This window comes from Watersipora subatra, chromosome 4 (genome assembly GCF_963576615.1).
Source record: "Watersipora subatra chromosome 4, tzWatSuba1.1, whole genome shotgun sequence".
Classification (NCBI taxonomy): Eukaryota; Metazoa; Bryozoa; class Gymnolaemata; order Cheilostomatida; family Watersiporidae; genus Watersipora; species Watersipora subatra.
This window is the reverse complement of record NC_088711.1, coordinates 26,630,429-26,653,375: the sequence shown is the minus strand read 5'-3', so window position 1 is coordinate 26,653,375 and position 22,947 is coordinate 26,630,429. Positions and strand designations below refer to the sequence as shown.

The following is a 22,947-nucleotide window of genomic DNA, read 5'->3' as shown; positions in this document are numbered from 1 at the left end:
TTGAAATGTTTTATTTTCCATGGATCCATTTTTTTAGTTAGGTATTACCCTTACACTGTAGAAGTTGAAGGTTTGCTGATACATGGTTTGTTATCCGCGATCAACACATATCTGCAATATAAACCTATACCCAAAAACTTAACAAAGCAACGCGACCACCCTGTAAAAACTGTGTTAGCCCCGAAACCCAGGCTAGCACAATCCCAACAGAGCTCGATCATTAAACCCCGCCCATATGATAGCCTTCGCCTATCCTTGTGGGGGGTTTATATCATTGGTTTCACACAGTGAAACAATAGCTAATTTCAACTGATAATAAACTACATTAATGACTAGCCACCTCAAATCTATCCTTTGAGCATTTCTCAGCTTCTTCCAGTGCGAAGCTATCGAAGAGAAGTGTGACGCGGCCGGAGAGCACGTTAATAAGCCAACTGCAGTTGGAATAAGGATCATAGTAGCTCGGAAACTCTGGTGATGTCACAGTCCCATTTGACGCTGTCAGCGAATATGAACAGTTGGCTGAAATATAGTAAAATGGCAGCAAATGTTGTGGTTTAAAAATAGCCTGTATTCAATATGGAACAACATTTGCATCATTTTTATTAGCAATAACATTATAATGCTGCTTTGTAATATTACTATCATTATCCTGTCATGTATTATTAGTATTACTATGCTGTAATAGGAAGTTACTATTATCATGCTGTCATATAATATTACTACTTCTACGTTGTCATGAAGTAGTATTCTTATTAAAAAAAGGTATTTTAAACGTTGATTCCTTAGGCTTATGTAGCTAAACTAAACTCTACCCATAAAATTTGGGAGTTTAAAATAAACTCTACTTTTAAACCATGGGGAGTGGGAGCGGGCTTTGTTTAAAACTGTAATATGAATGAGGTGATCTCATACATATTACAAATTTGATAGTAAGGTGATCACATATATATTATACACTTGTATAATATAGTATACCTATATAATATAGTACACTTGATATTAAGGTGATCATAAAGCCGTAGTAATTACTGTGTAATTACCTTACACACTTGATAGTACGGTAATCCCATATACGTGTGTATTATGCATTTGATAGTGAGGTACTCACAAATATAGGTATATTATACACTTGATAGTGAGGTAATCATATATATATGTATATTACTCAATTGATAGTGAGTTAATCACAAGCATGCACTTCTATACATATAAATCTCAAAGCTTGTCTGTATTCTGTCTGTTTGTTTGTCTGTCTGTCCGCGTGTCAGTTATAGCGATAAAGTTTTAGGAATGAAAAATCTACTTTGCCCTGTATCGGAAGTCAGAGCATCCAATTTTGCAGACAGGCATTCATTCAATACGCTACGCTGTCCAACTGGCTATACTATGGAATAAATTGTGCACATACTTATTACACCTGCCAATAATTCATGGCTTCATGTTTAACCTTCAGCTAGCATCATGCGTAAAGCCATACCAGAAAAAATTACGTACCTGTATGTGAAGAAAAATGTTTAAACTCGTACGGGCAACAAGACTATTGCAGTCAGTATAGAGCTGTAGTAGGCACTGCAGCCAGTACAGTATGAATTACACATAAATAAACACAGTACACAAAAATATACAAAACCCATTTATTTAAAAGTTAGAGTAGTAAATCTATATATATATTTCTCAAAGTATGTCCGTGTGTCGTATGTCTGTCTGCATTCCGGCTATAGCCATTATTAGAATAGCCTAGCTGGATAACAATGCTGACGCAATGTCATTGCCTACCTACCGGCATTTGAAGCTTATTAACTAGGTTAGTGGAATTTTCTATTGGCAATGTGCCAGGCCACTTGGCAATGGCCCGCCACTTGCTGGAGAGTTGCCTGCCAGGAAGTGGTAAGCAAATCTCATCACTTCTCATTGTTTATAAGCTGATTGCTAATACCCGGGCAACGCCGGGAGGCTCAGCTAGTGTTGAATATGTTAACTAAAAGTAATAATTTTTATAACCTGGACAGCGCTGGGCATTCACCTAGTAGTACATACATGTATTGTGATACTTACTCGAGCTCCTGTAGGAAGCCTTGAACCTCTGGCTAGAATAACGGCGACCGGTTGTTGCTGTCATAAAAGTTAGGATGACATAGTTAGAAGGTACGGTCAAATTGAATCGTGGCTCTTCACCACAATACCACCGAAAAGGGTTGCTACTAGTTTGGGAGCTTCTACCATCATAAATCTGTAAAGATTCTCAGTGTGAAAGAGAAGAGAATTATATTCATGTATACAGAATTCGCAACTACATGAAGGTGAGATCGTCTTCAGTACAACCAACACTAGAGAGAGGTTTACCATCTGTCCTGGAACATTTGTGCAAAAAATACAGCTTTGCTGAACTAAGTATTTATTTTTTGTAGTTTAAACGAGTAGCTATGTTTGGTAGATTCCATAATGATTACAAGTTCATTCAATAAATAATCCCTAAAATGAAGTGATATAAATATACGCAGCTTATCGATGTAAACTTTCATGGTATTGTTTAAAACACATGTACGTGATTTGTTGAAGGTTTTATTGGTGGTCTTCTCAGTACCATCAGAAAAAAAAAGAAATACTGAACACAGTACCTGTAAAATAGGATTTTATCGCTCTTTAACCAGTGCATAATGAGATGTGAAATGTTTGAAAGCCTTCCGTACCCTTTAATCACTGTCTGCTACTGTAATTATACCATAATCATACTGTAATCATACCATATCATGCTGTAATCTTACCATATGCACACCACAATTATACCATAATCATACCGTGATTATAGGTTTTTCAAAACTAGCTTACCATGTATCAAAATCCACTCTAATTTAAAGAGCTGCTAATATGACAAACTAATAATTAACAGTGTCGAAATAAGTGACTCCTTTTATAAAATGGCAGCATCTTCAACATGTATTTATTACATAATATATTCATAACGAATGTAACTATTAACCTAATAACTCTAATGGTGCGTTTACACTGGCCAACACAGACTCCAATTAGGTGCCAATACCCCGACTCAGACAAGTACCTCAGACATTTCACGTATGGGTGCCGACACCGACTCCCCCTTTACATTGCAACAATCACACTATTTTTGTCGGTACCAACAGCCAATCACAGCGCTTCGCCGTTCTGACCTTCACTCGACCACGCGAAGACGAGTACACATAAAAATCAACGCGCTTGATGTGAAAAATTATATACTAGTACTACACTGCTACTACTGCTCCTACTACTACCGCTAGAAGCAACTACTGAATGTCGAATGGAGTCTTCCGATGACAATGAGATTTTGTTGATGGCAGGATCGGCTGCGGCAGCTCTGACAGTCTGTATTATATGTAATTATATGTTTGTATATATTTTATATGTCTGTAAATATTTTATTATATGTGTTGTCCTTTTTATTATAGCCTTGTTACTCGTTGTGCTATCAATTGTCGTCGTTTATGTTGTCATATCAACGCACTAGCGGGCCTAATTATTGGCCATTTAAACATTGTTAGCACGTGTTCCTACTCGGTCCCGTTAGCCGGAACAGGCAATTTTATTGTATATAAGGGAGCAACGCTCACTTAGTAGACAGAGCAAATGGCCGTACGCTCCTCGGCTAGAGAATTTCCTTCGCTAATAAAACATTGAATGAAATCACACGCAATTTATTTCTGTATGAAATAATCTAGACCGTGCCAAATAAGGGCCGGCAAATTCCTTTACAGTAGTACTAGTAGTAGAACTAGTAGTAGTACTAGTAGTAGTCGTACAACTGGCTATTCACTTTTAATTAATTTAAATAAAAGTTCACTATCAAAAAGAGCACGAGGGAAAGTTTAATGACAGTCTCCTAGCCTCTCATTAAACCTAGCCCTTTCGTTTCATAAACTTAGCAGTCATTAAAGCGTAGGCTCATTTAATCAGAGGCTCCTAGCTTCTGATTGGCTGATGAGCGTCTGATTTGTCGATGCAACCGGGCACTGCTGGGTTTCACCGACACCGACTTTCAGATCGGTAGCGACACCGATCTCTCTGTTCACACCTACCGACGCCGACACCGACTCATCAAATTTGTCTGTGCTCGACAAAATCAGTGACAAAATTGGCCAGTGTAAACGCACCATAACACTAACCAATGAACAACGATTATTAAAACAAGCATGACATGAAGTGACATGAAGTGTCAGCAAAGGTAATGATATTGACTGGCTAGACAATAGCTAAAGCAAACATTGTTTGAAATAGTCGCTAAACCTGCAAGTGCATTAGCCTACATGTGTTATATTTTAGCTGAATTCACTGACCATGTTGCAATCTGAGTACAAATTTTGGCCAAAAATATAATTAATTTTTTTATTGGCTATCTACGGTGTCTTTAAATATACGGTTCAAAGCAACAATTTTTGTCTAATTTACAAGTCAAACATGCACAACTTCATTTAATGATTGGTCTTTTTAAGAACAACATTTTTATTAATATTTTCTTGAACTTTTAAGCTTAGCCAATTATGAGCAATTCATGGATATTCAACTTCATCTAAATAAGTCTTAAAAAAGTCTAAATTAAAATTAGTTTGTAAAAAAACTAAAAATTAATTTCACATTAGAAAAATTAAACGAAAATAGTAAACAAGAATGAAAATTCATTAGATTGGGCTCATAGTCGTTCTTTGTTTATTTAAAAAGAAAGGACTCCATCAGAACAACTCGATAAAGAGAAATAGTAATAGGGTTATTGCTAGAGTTATTTTCCTTTCAAAGCCAAGCTAACCTACTAACCATAAATTTCAACTATCATCCTTTTGCACTGTATAAGCCTATTAACATAACTCTGCTCTTAGCATTTGTTTGAGATCAACTCTAAACAAAGTGTCCACTGGCATTGATAATGTTAAAAAATAGTTGTATTAACAGTGAAATCTGGTGAACTTTGTAACACTTTGTATAAAAGGTCAGCGATTCGTAATACTCTAGCTGAGTGTCTTTAAAAATCAATCTGATCATTGTTCATGTTAAGGATGTTAGCTGATCATAACAGGGCTGTCTGTTGTATCAACCGCTATTTTTTCACATTAACTACCGTATTACTATAGGCATCCAATCAACTACTAATATTATTATTACTGTTATTATCATTATTAATATTATTATTATTAATATTATTATTATTATTATTATATTATTATTGCTATTCTTGTTATTGTTATTACAATGTATTATAATTGTTACAACTTAATACTATTAGCTCGCTTTACTACCGTATGAAAATGAAACTGAATAATGTACCTCCAAACGACTTGATGAACACGAGCTATATGACATCAGATGAAACGGCATTGAGTAGGGTAATGCATAAAAGTTAATTCTTGTAGTACCCTCAATGACATCGAGGTACCAGGTACACTTTCCAGAGAAGTAAGAAGGATACATGAAACTCTCTATTTCTCCACTCTCTTGCTTGATAATGTGAATACAGCTTTCTATAATATAGATGTACTTATGTATAAGCACGCAAATTATACAATACAATCATAGCTACAGATAAAGAACTAATTACTTTGGGAAATATTGCACAAAACTATGTAAAAGGCTAAAACTCAATGTTTTTAATGTTGCTGCATTCTACAGGCTGTATTTTTGGACCTGAAGGCAGAATTATAATTATACGGATAAAACTTAAACTATCTTGACTTATAACGTTTTTAATGTTTTATTTTTTATTTCTAGCAACTTCTTTATGTTTAATTACTAAACTGTAACGTCTCAAACAAATGATCACATGCCATTATTTAAAAAATTAGTATCATAAGTTGAGGTTTGACTGTAATTTTGCTTTTATTCAAAGCAAAAGCCATTTCTGCAGCAAACTCTATACAAAAATTGGTCATTAATATAAATAATCATGTAGGCCTACTATAATTGACCCAGAAGTCTATGACACAAATTTACACATAAGCTTCTGGAAACGCTGGTAATATATCTCAAGCAATTGGCAGTAGAAAGTAGCATGGTGTGCTATATGCCAGGGCTTAAATTTACTAAACGATTTCTCCGACTCGTCTTCCTTGAGGAATTGGTTTGTTATTTTCATAGTTATATCATTGAAGTTATCATATTATCATAATTGCAATATATACTAGAAATTCCCCTGTCATACAGCCCCCGACCAAAGTGATATTGGAAAAAAGAAAAGGTACTAATGGTTGAGAAATGCAATATTAGCAGTCAAATGGCACTGCAGTGCAATAGGATAACTGCAATGGTAGCTGTAATGTACTGGGTGTGGGTGTTATTATATACAACAAACAGCAATAATGAAAGGAAAAGAATATATGTTTATATCTCTCTCCTTGCAATAGGAGAAATGCAATATTGGCCAATATTAGAAGTAAAATGCACTGATATTATTAGAATAACCAATATTATTAATATAGTAATAATAGAAAACCAATGCACAATTTTGTTTACGTTTCAAAACGTTATAGCTAACAATATCAAGAAGTTGGGATATTTATATAGATTTTTTTTTAAATTATTTAAAAAAGTGTTTAGTCATGACAAACAGCAATAATGAAAGAAAAAGATTATATGTTTATATCTCTTCCCCTGCAATAGGAGAAATGCAATATTAGAAGTAAAATGCACTGATATTATTAGAATAACCAATATTATTAATATAGTAATACAGTAATAATAGAAAACCAATGCACAATTTTGTTTACATTTCAAAACATCATAGCTAACAATATCAAAAAGTTGTGGTATTTATATAGATTTTTAGAAAATCTATTTAACAAAACTATTTAAAAAAAATAATAACAGTAACATATTGCCCATCATCGATGTTGTTAGTGCGACTATAACACTTCAATAGTCATCCAAACTTATAATTAAATATTGTAATAATCTCATAATAATCGTTAGAAAAAGATATCATCGTCATTTCCTTTACTTTCACTACTTTGGACATCAGTTAGAATACCAAAGTACTCAGAAGTTTCCAAAATGTCAGTTACTTTGAAATCGGCAAAAAAGAAATGATTTCAGTACTTCTACGTTAATTACAGAAACCTTCGGCAATTCGCCAATGCTATAAACTGGTGAAATGTGCACGTTATTCTTTCGTGAAATGCGCCCGACTTGATGGTTCTATTCTCTGTCGCTCGGCGGTTCGTTTGCCGGTCTTAATTTTGATAAAAACAAGGCTTGGCAAGTATTAATAACGATTTTCGGCCAAATTATTCTGTCTATTTGTGTGTGATCCAATCAGATGGGTAAGGTTTAGAAATATGTCGACAATTTTCAAAGGCTTGGTAACATATTTAAATATGTTTTTATGTGTTTTGTATCGTTATTATACTTAAACGACTCTACACAAAAATGGTTAAATTTGTTGATGAGATTTCGGTACAAGGGTTGGCGACGTTGTTGATGAATAATTTTCGTGAGTTGTGTGCGCATGCATTTCTCATAAAACTCTCAAACATTCGCTCCGCTCGTTTGGTCGTGGGATTATTATCATCATAACTACAATAAATATTATTAGTATTGTAATGGTATCATTGAATTTATTATATTATCATATATAGCTACAAAGAATATTATTAGTATATTGTTATGTTATATTATTATACTTCCAATACGTATCAGTATTATTCTAAGCACATCGCAACAATTTAATACTGATTGGTAGATCATATTAACATACTACTTAGATATTACTCTGAAAGATATTTAGCATTAGAAACGGAAATGCTTACCATCGCTGCTCCAGAATATAGCCCGAAATCCTGCATATGTTTGAGCGCTGTTAGTTTTAAATGTGAGATGTAGGATACCGGTAGAGCTGGATATATTTTGAGGAATCTCAGCGCCGCAGTAAATTCCCACAATCATTCCATCTCGGCTGCCGGAGCGAACCTGCTCAAAACAACCTCTCATAAAAGGATGTAATATCTACATCTTACATATATCTCTAAGACTATCTTACCAACCATGCTTCAAAAATGACATATATCCATCATCTGGTCCAACTTACATCATGTGCCGTGTGATATACAATGCTACACAAAGAGAGAGCAGGAAACTTTTCATTATACAGCTAGTAAAGGTAAAGTTCAGTATATATTATGATTGCCTGTAGATAAACTTGAAATCAAAATATATTTTGGTAATCATCAAAAAAAGTAACCATAATCTCTGATATCACAACCATTATAAATATTATCAACAAAATACAAAAGTCGATCTATAAACCAATCAAGTTACGTGGTGGATGGTTTCATTTTGTACAAAACAGATAACAAATATACATCTATATAATTGTTTGAATTTAAGAAAGATTAAGTATATACCGGTAACTTCAATTTAATCTTATAATGCATGCAACTAAAAGTATTACATTGCATTCCTAGACTCTGATTACCTGTACTAAAGTTTCATCACTGTAAATAGGAATTTAGATGTATATTATCTACACTCTGACTAAAAAATAATAAAAGGTTTGCCAAATTTACCACTTATGTTGCTCCAGCGTATGCAAGTAGTTTACTAAAATTCTTTAGATATTTATATCGAATAATAATTTGCAGTTCATTTGATTCGCTGGTAGTCTGGCAGCTAAAGATGCTATTGGCACGATCAATAGAGATTTCTAGAACGTATCTCAAGTTTCAGAAAAAATTTGCTGAGACAAACCTAAATGCATAACCTTTATGTCAGAGCAACTGATGACGATATCAGATAATAGAGATACCCCGATACCAGAATCGGGGTATCTCTATTGCGTGTGAGTAGTCCTTTGAAGATCGATTACGGTGTTTGCGTAGCAACTAGAGACATGCCTAGTTGTAGAGAGCAATTCAAGGTCAGAAGCCATGTCTGGAACAACTGGTAGCTCTCGGAAATTGAACCCAAACCTGTTGATGGGAGGTCAGGCGTTTTAGACCACTAGGCCACAGCATCTCTAGCGTATATGGATCGTTACAACACAAGCAGCAGCTCAGTAGCTAACACTTGTTTATAAATGATATGCTTACAGTCAAACTATCTGTATCGCAAGATGAGCCATTTCCTGGTTCCAGGCTGAACTGCGTGAAAACAAGATTAATGTCTCCTGACTGGACATCGATCATCCAAGCCATGTTGAGATTATTAGGGTAATCACTGGGGTAACTGGGAGATGATACCACACCTTGTGGAGCTTCTAGTCTGGTTTCTATAGGAACTATACAATATACCGTATATGATATTAGATTACAAACGCATGACAACAAACAGCTTGCACTGCATCTAGTGTACCGCTACAAATAAGAAGGAAGAGTTACTAAGTAGCGTAGTGTTCACATGGGAAGTTTGTATGAATTGCGATCAAGTTAACAAAGAAGTTCGCTAGCATTCTCTTTCACAGATTTAATCTATTTGAGTCATTTGATCTATTTATTTGACTTGCTATATTCAGGCCGAATGACCAAGTTGATCAGTTAAACTGCCAGTTGCTTCTACTTAGCAACTTATTATTACGTATTTCATCATCCATACATTTTGATGTGATAAATGATTTTACAGTTGATTTTCTTTTTCAAATATGAATAAAGTTGTGTAAGAAATAAACAATATGTAGCTGAAAATACTGTAAATATTTAAAAAAAAAATATGACCAGTTTAATTTAACATAAATAATCGTTATCCAGAAGTTGCTTCCACCTTGAAATTCTGAAAGAACCTAAAATGGTTGAGACTCAAAGGTGAAGCTTGTGTCTATCGTAAATAATATTACCAAAACAAACTGTAAGCAATTTTCAAATGACAGCATTTACTAGCCCAGTGCACTAAAATCATATTGCTGACACCTAAACACAACTCTGCACATATGAACACTTCAAAACAATGAAATTTTATTCTAAGCACCCGCAAAGCTTTGCTTAGCCTCAGAGGTGGTGGTGTGAGCAACCCCTCAAAGATGGAGTATGATGTCTGCTTAGCTTACTGAAAGCAGAGGCTGTGCATGTTTTTAAGAGCCAGTATTACACAAACAATAGCTCTGTGATTGTTGGCTGAACATATCTGAGTACAGTGCAACCACAGTGACTAGAGACATGCCCAGTTGCAGAGAGCAATTTGAGATTGGATGTTTTTTGGGAATTGAACCCTAGCCTGTTGTTTGCGGGTCCGGAATAAGACCACTAGACCACGGCTGCTCTCAGAGAGCTTCTATCTATAATATCCATTAAGAGTGACAAACAAACTGATTAAGAACCCAGTCTATACTTACTGAGGGAACCCGGTCTATACTTACCGAGGGAGCCCAGTCTATACTTACCGAGGGAGCTTTGCACGAGAGCTTTGAAGCCAGAGTATTGATCTGACGAGTCGGTCACCATCTTGATATACATGTATCTGCTGGGACTGCGAATATAATGGCTAGGCATAGAGCTTCCACAGAATTTTCCTAGCAGGTTTACCGAGTTCCTGTCTTCATATATCTAAAGTAACCGCAATATAAAAAAGAAGTTCACATCGCATTTGAACTGAAACAGAGTCATTGCTAGTAAGTTTAATTATTCTAATCGTTCAGATGGTAAAAGTTTAGCTACTTTTGGTGATAATTATGTGTTAAAACCTTTGTTTCCTTTGCTGATTGTGTTACCATATACATGTATATTGGTTTATTTTATTAAAACAAGTAAATGTACAATGTACTTACACATGTATAAAATAGAAGGCAAACATCCAAATGTGACACGGTAAGTACAGATACAATGAGCATTGAGTTGAATTAGCACTTATCTGTCATCTTCTAGCTCTTTATTATGGGTTATATGTTCCTTTAATTAATTATGTAATATAAGAGATTATAAACACTGCTATATAATACTTTATAATATTATATATGACTAGTAGTAAGCCCTGCGAGTCATATATGATACTTTATAATATTATATATGATCATATATATCATGATATATCATTGTCAATCAGATAGTCCACGGGTGCATTTGTAAAAGGCTGGTTCGTATGCACGGAGCGTATGAACTTGGAGCGTATGCACAGAGCGTATGAACGGAGCGTATGCACGGAGCGTATGAATGGAGCGTATGCACGGAGCGTATGCACGGAGCGTATGAACGGAGCGTATGCACGGAGCGTATGAACGGAGCGTATGCACTGAGCGTATGCACGAAGCGTATGCACGGAGCGTATGAATTTGGAGTGTATGCACGGAGCGTATGCACGGAGCGTATGCACGGAGCGTATAAATTTGGAGTGTATGCACGGAGCGTATGAACGGAGAGTATGAACTTGGAGCGTATGCACGGGGTGTGGGAAGTTTGAATGAAGCCAAAAAATGTGGAAACGCTTAGCATTTACGTGGATTAACAGAACGACACACATACAGGTTAAAGTGGGATTTATTAATGCAGATTCTCCCAACATCCAAGCTTCATCACACTCCTGGTTTTTGACCGACCTGAACTAGATTGAGTTAGTAATTGAATCAATACTCTGGCTTAGTAACTAAAGCAAAGCTTCAGTTCCTAGTGTCTACAACTCTATATGTTATTGTTATTGGATCACGAGATAAATTCATATGAATGAATTGGTAAACGGAAAAGCGCAGCTAGCGAAGTTGTCCTGGTAATAATACTTTCAATGTGGAACCAAAGTTGGCGAATAAATATTTAAATATTTTCAGCAAGAAATTTTGAGCAATATTTTCAGCATTTAAATCAGAGCTGAGTGTAAGCTGTTGCTAATCAAAAGTAGGATAATATTAATTCTTGCAAAGAAAACTGTTTGTATATCAGGATGCTAAGTTCAGTAAAATTTTGGAAAAACGGACCAGGCGAGAAGATTGCAGAGGGATCTTGTAATGGTGTAACTAAGCCAGGAAAAATATTGTGCAGTAAAGAATCTCTCAGCCTACTTCACATATTTCGGGCATTAGCATATCCAAAGATCGTGTCTCTGATGCTTTCACTTAGCTGCCAATTCTGTTCACATCTTAAACTATGTAGCTTTCGCTTGAAAGTAAATTGGTTTTCCATACATTAAAATAGCTAAATTCATGTAGCCAGAAGCACTTTAGAAAACCATGTAACATAAACCATAACAAGGGTTATATATCTCAACAAGAGCCCAAGGTTACTGGATTTGAAAACACTGGCTCTTACCCACCACACAAACAGTATGGTGTTGAGATATGTACTGGTTGTCATTTGCTGATGTCGCGTGACCTTGCCAATAACTGTCTTACATACTGACGCCTGCTTGAACCAACCAGGTGCTTTTGTGCTTTTGGTTCCATAATGAGGTACTTTCCTTATTGATGTTATGCCCTACTTGCTAGTTTCTTACTCAGTAGTTTAAATACACCTGATATGTTGCTAGACTTACTCGAATACTCCAGGCTTATAGCAACTAAATACTGAAGTTCAACATCTGCCACATTTATCTTTTTATCAATCTCTTCTCTAATAGAATTACTTTGACATGGAGTTTATTCCTAGACCTCTGATTATCTCATATGACTAGGCAAGTTGATGCCTTTAAACTATGTGGTTAAACATCTAAACAAGAGAGGGCTCCGCATACACCCATGACCTTCATGACAAGCAAAACAAACATCTGCAGGGTTACCTCAACGGCGTCAAAGTGGCAGTCGGGAATAGATTCTTCCATATATAAGGTTTGAAACTGCAAGACAGCAGTTCCTGTGCCAACATCAATAAACCACTCACAGTCGGTGTTTGATGGATAGTAATTAGGAAAGTTAGGAGATATAACTTCCAACCGCTGCCCGTTTAAATATGTTTGACATGGATCTGAAACGAAAGAATATAAACACCTGACTGTATCACTCAACTTTACTCTTTTAACACTTTTGGTACTGATAGATTACATACTGAATATGCCTCTTCAAGAGAAATGCCTCTGAGCCAATCTCAGACTTTTCTTCATACACCAAAAATGACATGTTATAAGTGTCAGAAGGCCTACAGCTTGAGGCTTCTATTGATAATATAGTGCATAATATGATCATCTGTAGTGTACATTTGTACAGTCAAACCACAACACACAAAGTTAATCGTTTCACAATCTGCATATGTGTGTTAAGACCTTTGTACGTTGGGGCAAACATTTGGATAAGAAGACTTTGTAACATGTTTAATTCGTTCCAAAGCCAAAAAACTTATATAAATAAATATTACAGGTAATTACAAATAATATGCAAACAAATGTGTTATATAAAACTATAAAACAAAATTAAGTTATGTGTAAAAACATAAACTAAAAGAGTAATAATCAATAAAAAAAGATTTTCCTTTTTACGTAAGAAACTCACAAATGAAAGCTTTGAACAGGCGGTGTGTAAGTTTGGAAAGTATTGGCAATGGTAAATATATAAAGTGCAACTTACCCTAAATTAAACGAGGTTAACTCTAAACTACACGCTAACTCTAAACTCTCTGTAACTTGGATTTTACTAATTAACTTTTTTTAAGGTCAACTCACTCGAACTGAAACTGAGAGAAGTTTAAATTAACTTGCTTTACATATTTTTTCCGTATTTTTACAATTTCCCACATTTACTTATTATTTTACTAACTCCTTGTAAATTGCAATAATTCAAAAAACTTCAAACGTTGTGTTGGAAATGTGACGATAATTGCCAATCTGAAACACAAAATAAAAAAACACAAAATCCGGTTTAAGATAATTTAGTCAAACTTGTCCAAGACTAAAAATGCTAAGTCGTTAATTGGCTTACCTAGTCCTTGGTATAATCTTTCATTACACCAGGTAAATGGCTTCCTGTGCTAAGAACAAGGGCCAGGGAAACTAAATTACATTCTCACCAGTAAATTGTAGAGCTCAATAGAGCTGCCATAAAGATGTGACGTATTTATAACTGATCTTTGCATAAAAACTGACTCCTAATTTTGCAAAAATAACAACAGCATCATTCACTGAACTAAGGCTTATTGGAGAGATTCTCTCAAACATCATGTCATTCTCGTAGACAAGACATATGCAACATGTTCTCTAACAACTTGCCTTCTAGACATATGGCATGCTGACAGGCTACGTATGGCAGCAGACCATATTAATACATTGACCATACCAAGGATGGAATATAAAGATCAAATGCAAGAGGTCAAGCTAGCAGAACTACATAATGTTTAACGTTTCCTCAGGCACTCGTACAACTCAATACAAATTAACAACCTAGTTAATATTAGCTTAGGGCTTCACATCTATTCAACAAGTTTATTAACTGTTCATTAACTGTTGAAATAGGAAGACTGTGCCCCTACAGCTAGTTTCTACACGAAAAACCTGAGGCTATGAAAGCATTCAAAATTTACTTCCTAATGTAAGCACTTCTAAATGTGGTTTTCTATTCATATATAAAAGCCTTTTCCACTCGGTGTTTCAAGGAGTAGCCCACGAGTGGGAGGAGTATATTTGTTTAGACATGTAGACATCTTCACCGCTGCCATCTTAGCCCTTTAGCATCATACTATGCCCTATTCATATGTCAATAAACAAACTCATATTGCCAGTGCTACTCATGCGTGACACCTTTATGGGAGCAAAATGAATTCTGATGAAAATTACAATAAGAGTAACAGTTTTGGTCTCTTCAGTTTGAGTTCGAGAAGTGTGGCACCTTTTGATAGTCTACCATGGGTATAGCTACAGAGGCTGTTGTTATATGGAGCTGATAGTCTACCATGGCTATAGCTATATAGGCTGTTGTTATATGGCACTGATAGTCTACCATGGGTATAGCTATATAGGCTGTCGTTATATGGCACTGATAGTCTACCATAGGTATAGCTATATAGGCTGTCGTTATATGGCGCTGATAGTCTACCATGGGTATAGCTATAAAGGCTGTTGTCATATGGCACTGATAGTCTACCATGGCTATAGCTACATAGGCTGTCGTTATATGGCGCTGATAGTCTACCATGGGTATAGCTATAAAGGCTGTTGTCATATGGCACTGATAGTCTACCATGGGTATAGCTATATAGGGTGTTGTTTTAGAACTCAGGTGGTCCAAGAGCACCTGCCATTTCTGCCACCACCTCTAGTCTTTCAAGGAGTTCAACCCAAACCGGTTGTTTAAATCTCAGGGGCTGTATACTATTAGTCCTATCATATACTCTCTAATGTTTCCTCTATGATGCTTTATGTGAACTTGTAGGTTTTAATAATGTCTGCATTGGCTAATTAACAGGTAATAAAATTGCAAGTTCAAAGTAATTTTCAATAACCCTTTACCATTTTGATCAGTTGCTAGAAGAATTATTGAAACGCTAGTCTTATCAATGTTAATAACTGTTAAAAATGTAACAACTGGGCTCAGCACTACCACTTTTAACCAATGGGAATTAAGTAATAAAGCGATGTATTGCCCTTTGTGCTGATGCCATTGGAAGCATGCGTCAAACACCTTGGTACACAACATTGGCCGGTACAGCTCCATTCCCCTCCTGCTCTACTCAGCTACAGTGAAAACTGCTGAAGTCGAGTATAGGCCTACCCCGCATTCAGAAACAATAAGAATCTTACATTCACAGACGTACGATTTGTTGGAAGTGCAGTCGGAAGAAACACCGGAAAAGGATTTCAATGCCAAGCATTGACCTTCAGCACTTGTTGATATATTCAGCCAATCCAGACGAGCCTCATTCGTACTGTCCCTGAGATCTAAAGAAGACCCCGAGGAAAATGTGATAAAGAAGAAACTCGCAGTAATACACTTTTATTGATTTGCCAAGCTTGATGAGAACAAAGATTACTAACCTGTCAAAAAGACTATTGAAACATGATTGACCTGCCATCACCATCGACAGCAATATCAAATACAATGAGCATTTATAACTAGCAAATGCCTTGCTAACGTTTAAAGATGCTAAGATCAGACCTAGAATTGTAATGTACCTGCTAGGTATTGTCTAACTGACAATAGATAATGTTATTTTGATCGGTTATTTTCTATGCGTGATCAGGTAGCTGAGCTTCTTGCTCTGTTTTGATAATAAGACCAGTAAACTAACCAACAACTAATAAAGCCAGAGTGAACCTAGAACACTGCCCGTACACTAGTTTAACTAAAGTTAACTTCACAAGTACCAAGTGAGGGGCTGCCAACACGACCAATACATGAGCCGCCTTTCAAAAGCAAAGAGTTTAAAGTTTGGATACTATGTTCATATCCTGCAGTTCGATGTACGTATTTAACAGAATGCATTACTAGAGCTAGTAGCGTTAGTATTCTTGTAGTATATGTACCTCTTCAATATCATATCTACTAGTACTCTGGCAGTCTTGTGAGAGATCGTCAGGTGTAATAACTATGTGCTCAATTATTCCAAGTTACAGCAAGGTGGTCGAGTGGTGCTGACGGTAGCGTGATTGGCAAGAAATCCCAATATTTGCGTTTGATTTTCCTCATGCTCTTAGCGTGGCTTCGGACCGACGGACGGACCAACACCACCACTATTACAGTAAAGATTTATTTTGGTTAGGTTTACCCTTAAATATAATACCTACTCATTTAGGTTAGGTTTACCCTTAAATATTATACCTACTCATTTAGGTTAGGTTTACCCTTAAATATTATACCTACTCATTTAGGTTAGGTTTACCGTTAAATATAATACCTACTCATTTAGGTTAGGTTTACCCTTAAATATTATATCTATTCATATAAGTTAGGTTTACCCTTAAATATTATACCTACTCATTTAGGTTAGGTTTACCCTTGAATATAATAACTACTCATTTAGGTTAGGTTTACCCTTAAATATTATACCTACTCATTTAGGTTAGGTTTACCCTTAAATATTATACCTACTCATTTAAGTTAGGTTTACCCTTAAATATAATACCTACTCATTAAGGTTAGGTTTACCCTTAAATATTATACCTACTCATTTAGGTTAGGTTTACCCTTAAATATTATACCTACTCATTTAGGTTAGGTTTACCCTCAAATATTATATCTATTCATATAAGTTAGGTTTAACTCTTGAATTATATTCCTATTTATCAAGGTTAAATTTACCCTTGAATTCAATCACTGTGTAACACTCATAATTTACATATAAACATTTTTTAAACAAAATACGGAAACTGTTAAAGACACACCATGTAAAACAAGCCAATGCATGCAGAAAAGGGGGAAAAGAAAAAACATGTTATAGATGGGCGTGTTCATAAATAATAATTTGACATTTAGAGTTATGATGGGACATTTGTGATGTCCCACCATTTACGCATGTTGCACTTCACAGCTCCAGAACTACTATTTTGAAAGTAGTAAATTTTATATTATCTGAAAGCCAAGAGAATACTGCATCAATTAATTCAAAGAATTTTATAATGGGAGTAAATGTGCATGCAGTTGGCATCAAATAACTCTAAATGTCAAATTACTATTTATGGACGCGACCAGATATATCAGTAGCATAAGTTGTTTATGCTTTTCTGACAAAGCACTTTGACATAAAAAAAGACATCGGGAACATTCAGTAACCTTTAGGATGCTGGCATGAAATAATAAAGATATTGGCAAGACATAATTCCAATGTCTGTGTAATAGACTATAAGATAGACCATGAAATAGACTATATGCATTATTATTAATAAAATTATCCACTCCTACACCCCAAGTAAGATTTGCTTTTTCCCATACCCTATACCTTGGATTACCTGCACTTGAGCTGTTGGCCCAATACCAATGGTCTGATTGGTCCAGTGGAGTCGATGTGCTCAAAGCAAATGAGTCCATGATGAAACCTGCAGTCCACACCTCTCGGTAAGACAACCAAGAATGCAGAAAACTCCATTTAGATATTGTTTGCAGTTGTAAAAGCTGTCCACTAGATGTCAGGTTGCAGGCATGATGGGCCTGTGTCCAGGTCTTCAATAGAAGCCAACAATTAACCATCAATGCATATCATACAAATGAGGTAATGTGGAGCCACCTGCTGTAACTGTTATTTCACCTCTATCCAACCAATGGAATCACAGTAGTACTATTTTTATTAAATCTATATATACATCTCGGAGTCTGTTGTTCAGTCTTTTCAGCTAAAGCTATTAAAATCTAGGAATGAAACATTCGTTGCGTGCTAGATTTGATCTCGGACCTCCTGTTCACCAGGTGATAATCTAGCCAATTAAGCTACGCGAGATGCGATTGTTTTGTTTGGTGATATGAGTTGTTGTCGATTATAATACGCATAGCACTCTGCGTTACGCAACATCGCTATAAAGCTTGTTCTCACGGCTCTTATTAGCAAGTTAAGCAATATGGTTGTAGCTTACTCAAATTAGTCATTGGCAATGTGCCAGGCTAATGGCAAGTGGCAAGCAACTACATTACCTGCCACTGTCTATAAGCTGTTTTTTATTATCCGTGCAACACGATAATTTACATAAATCAGTTATTTTTCACTCTTGCAAAAGCATAGGCCAAGTTTTATCTTTTTTGTTTATTTCAGATCAGTTGTTGAGCATTAGTCACATCATGAGGCAGCTGAGATACAAGGAGTCCTCAGGTTACAACAATCTCAACTTATGCTGCTTTGAGGTTACAAATGCACTCGGTGAAAATATCTACAATAATATTTAAGGTAGTTCCGTCTTAGCGTTGCTTGCGATATAAGCGACGCAGAGCAGACAATTGTGAGCTAGTATCCAGTGCAGGGATGAATATTCTTTGTTGTGCTTGCAGTGGAGGAAGACAGCACAAGTGTGTCACTCAGTTTCAGTGATATACCATTTTTGTTGTGCCTGTCGGTTCTTGCTCTGACACCTGTTTGAGCTTTTATTTTTTGTACATTGATTATAACTGCAAAGAGCAAGGCTGATTCTCCTACTGATAATGCATCAAAGAGAAGAAGGGCCATCATCATAGGCGTGAAACAAGATATCAATAAAAGCGCTGAGTAATTTATTCAGAATGTTCCAATTTACACTCAAATTTAAGTTATACTGTCTTAAAAATTAATCAACCCCATAACTAAAAAAAACCCCTGTAGAGACTCCATAGCAGCAAATCTAGTTGACTTCTAGCTCTACTTGACTAGGAATAAAACATTGATCAAAATTAAAAAAAAAACACGTTGCAGGGTGTCAACATTCACAACCAACAGTTTCATTTCTCATCAATATTGGATGACCTACATAGAATGCTCATCAGTATTGGATGACCTACATAGAATGCTCCTGGAAGTTCAGACACCGGCTAATTTAGTCCATCCTCTTAAGAGGCATGTTTTATTAAGCAGCAAATGCTTTGTAATCTCACACCATGTCTATGGTATTGACATGAGTACAGTTGATAACAGCTGGATTTGACAGCTAATAAGAAATGTTATCAAGCTGTATAATGACAGATTAATAGGAGCAGGCTTCACAAAATGCTGTACGCTCATTCGTATTTCATTAGGTAGTGAAAATATGCATAGAGCAATGAATAATATACATCTATTTATGTTTAATAGAGCGATGAATAATATACATCTATTCATGTTTAATAGAGCGATGAATAATATACATCTATTCATGTTTCATAGAGCAATGAATAATATACATCTATCTGTGCTTCATAGAGCAATGAATAATATACATCTATTAATGCCTCATTAAGTAATGAAAATATACGTCTATTCATGTTTCATAGAGCAATGAATAATATACATCTATCCATGTTTAATAAAGCAATGAATAATATACATCTATTAATGTCTCATTAAGTAATGAAAATATACATCTATTCATACTTCATAGAGTAATGAACAATGTGGAGTAATAACAAGTTCATTAGCATATACACTTAGTCACTAGTGGAATGTCTATTTATCTGATTGCAAATCTGCTGTGTTTACAGAAAGTAAATACTACAGACTGGATAAATAGGTCATCCGCTAGTGGTAGATGATATTAGGTTACTAATACTCCGTATGTTTTAACTTTCAGTTTTTGATGGAGTTGAGACAAAAGATTTTTGCACCTGCACATTTTATAAAAGACTGAACTTGATATAAGCATTGTGAAACATACGGTACTCCATTTTCAGCTATATAGAGCAATATTTGCGCGATTGCCTTGAACCAAAACAAACCTTATTTCTTTTATCATATAACGAGAAACATCACATTGTATACGATTACTCACGCCAATAAAAGTTATACGTACAGCCACTTAATGCAGTAAAAGACTTCTAGTATATGGAGAGCAAAATCACTTTAACTCACTGTAAAGTGATTTACTCTACGGCAAATTTACCGTAAAGTGAACTTGCTGTGAAGTCTTTATAGCCGCTACTAACTCCTTACTAACTACAGTGTATTTAGGAGAGAGTTAGTAAAGCAAATTGAACAGTCGCTCCTATTGAGATGTATTTGAACTTGTCACACAACATATGAGTTAATCATCACTTTTGTATCTGATATCGTGTGGTTTTCAAATTCCAATATGTATACCATAATACATCCAATAATCTAAAATAACTCGGCAATTCAGTGGAGTATAGTTGATGCTCTGATCGAAACAAGACGCGACATAGAACATCACATTCTATGACTAGTCATTTGACTGCTAGATACATTTGCTCTCGATACATTCACTGGAGAGCAGAGCTAGCATATGTTTTAAGAACCTACACATATGAATATACACACGTCTCAAATGACAATGTTTTAGTAAAGACCATCAGAATGTGTAAAATAACACCATGCATGAATACATAACCTGTAACACAACACACTTGTCACTGCAACAGAATAGATAAGTTAAAATGTATATACAGCCGCTAATAAACATGAACTAATATAAATACTACCTGATGAGACGTGACAAGTGCATAACAATAACCTCCAAAGTGTCTAGTAGAAGTTTGAAAAGGTTGGAATGCTTGAGACGGGCAGGTTGCTAGTCCAGAAGAAAGAATGCGGGAGAAGACGAGTAACTGCACAAACACTCGTATGTCACTTGCACTCTCCATGCTTATCTACAATTGACTGAATTGCTCAGCTCTCGGTGCACATCGATATAGGCTGCGCAGACAGCATGGCCCTTACTTAATCAGTCAATACGAATGTTCGTAATAACGAGGCTATAATTCTTTTCATATGTCAAAAGGATATTGTCATCGCTTAAGACTTGCCATTGAGAAGTGCTAAAGCAAACAAAACAACTCATAAAGATGTGAACTTACCATAAACAACGTGTGATAAACAAGAGATGACAATTTTGTAACAGTAGACAACTTCAGAATAGCTCTTATACATCTATTTGTCAGGTCAGGTGGTATCCCAATATTCATAGAACATATGAAAACTTTTAAACTAGGTCACCTAATAGCCTACTTAAATAAAAAATCTAATTTCTCTTAATGTACTTTTAATGAAGTCAAAAACACTATGGCATGTTTCGATATGTTAGATTGCTTATAATCTGAAGATTTTAATAACATAAAATGATCCTCTGTACATATAATAATACCGCATTCAAAAAGCAAATTGAGACGTTTGTTAAAATCGTCTCCAACCGAAAGTGCTTCAACCACTAGCAAGCCGATGAAGTTGTGTTTGAACTCTTTTGAACGCAGGAGGTCAATGCGAAGTACTGGAACATGCTCTAGTAGAGAACGATTAAATGGACATATTGTTGAATAAATAACGTTGATCACTGGGTATTTTAGCACTCTTGCGTTCTGCCTTGTATGTACAGGTATAACAACTAACAGTGCATAACACGAGTAAGTGCTAGCGCCATGCATATGTTGTTTTGTGTAATAAATTTGCAAACGTAACCCGATGCAGCAATGCACTGTGATGTAATTATGCGGACAAAGGGAAGGAGCGAACTGACAAAAATCTGAACAAAAAGTGATACAGCAGCAGATGCCACCTAGTGCAGCTCCTTAACGCTTTAGCCCTAAGAAAGAGTTAGTAAAGCAAATTGAACAGTCGCTCCTATTGAGATGTATTTGAACTTGTCACACAAGGTATGAGTTAATCATCACTTTTGTATCTGATATCGTGTGGTTTTCAAATTCCAATATGTATACCATAATATGACTATTAACTTAAAAAAACAACTGTCTAGATTCAACAATGGATAGTTGATGCAATGATTGAAGAAAGACGCAACATCTTTCTGTTAAAAAAGAGGTGCTTCACCCGGGTTCAATCGAACTCGCAAAGTTCGGCGAGTCAGTCTTTGGAGCTCACTGAAAGGCAACAGCAGAAGTCACAATAATTGGCAAGGTCACGTCTTTATGAAAAGATATGTAGTTTGTTGTGAGTTCATGCATTATATGGGTTGTTTTTAAACAGTGATGTCACTGCTCAGTTTATTTTATGTATCAGTAAAACATATACCTCAATTGAATGGAAAAAAATCTTATTTCATTTTTCAATAAAGAAGGGTTCTGTGAAAGCGCACGTGAAACTGGTAGGATTCGGTGCATCCAACAAGATTAGGAACCACTGTATTAATCCGATCGACTTGAAACTCTCCCGACTGAGTCTGATTTCTTATCTTGAATAAATGCTATAAAATAATTGCAAGAAAACTATTCTTTCTTCCCTTCTCAGCCACTTGAACTCCTTTGCATTCTTCAGCTTAACTAGGGTACTGTAAGTACCATGGTTTTTTATTTGTCATGCAGAAACTGAAAATTGTCTAGAACTGTTTCAGTTTTATTCACTTACATTGCTCTATTCCATAGTAGAAAACTTAGTAATACATGAGCCACATTTTTAGTCTAAGTCTTTACCTTTATACTAAATGTGGGGGGGGCATTTAATTAGACAATCAATACTACAGATAATGAAAGATGACAGCACAGTTGTAGAGGAATGAAGTATTTCAAAAAAGTAATTTACT

General features: G+C 35.5%; 1 protein-coding gene across 1 annotated transcript in view; it reads right to left on the bottom strand.

Annotated features, from left to right (window-relative positions):
* The window catches only part of LOC137394626 (cubilin-like), a 34,403-nt gene extending 13,360 nt beyond the window's left edge, over nucleotides 1–21,043 (bottom strand). Inside the window, exons 1-10 of the mRNA XM_068081371.1 lie at nucleotides 20,897–21,043; nucleotides 17,758–17,968; nucleotides 15,613–15,750; nucleotides 12,667–12,851; nucleotides 10,349–10,511; nucleotides 9,066–9,253; nucleotides 7,788–7,947; nucleotides 5,314–5,507; nucleotides 2,059–2,233; nucleotides 341–522 (exon numbers count right to left, since the gene is read on the bottom strand). Coding sequence (XP_067937472.1) covers nucleotides 341–522; nucleotides 2,059–2,233; nucleotides 5,314–5,507; nucleotides 7,788–7,947; nucleotides 9,066–9,253; nucleotides 10,349–10,511; nucleotides 12,667–12,851; nucleotides 15,613–15,750; nucleotides 17,758–17,836 — 1,464 coding nt within the window. The 5' untranslated portion in view covers nucleotides 17,837–17,968; nucleotides 20,897–21,043. The remainder of the gene's footprint in view (nucleotides 1–340; nucleotides 523–2,058; nucleotides 2,234–5,313; nucleotides 5,508–7,787; nucleotides 7,948–9,065; nucleotides 9,254–10,348; nucleotides 10,512–12,666; nucleotides 12,852–15,612; nucleotides 15,751–17,757; nucleotides 17,969–20,896) is intronic.
* Nucleotides 21,044–22,947: the final 1,904 nt, after the last annotated feature.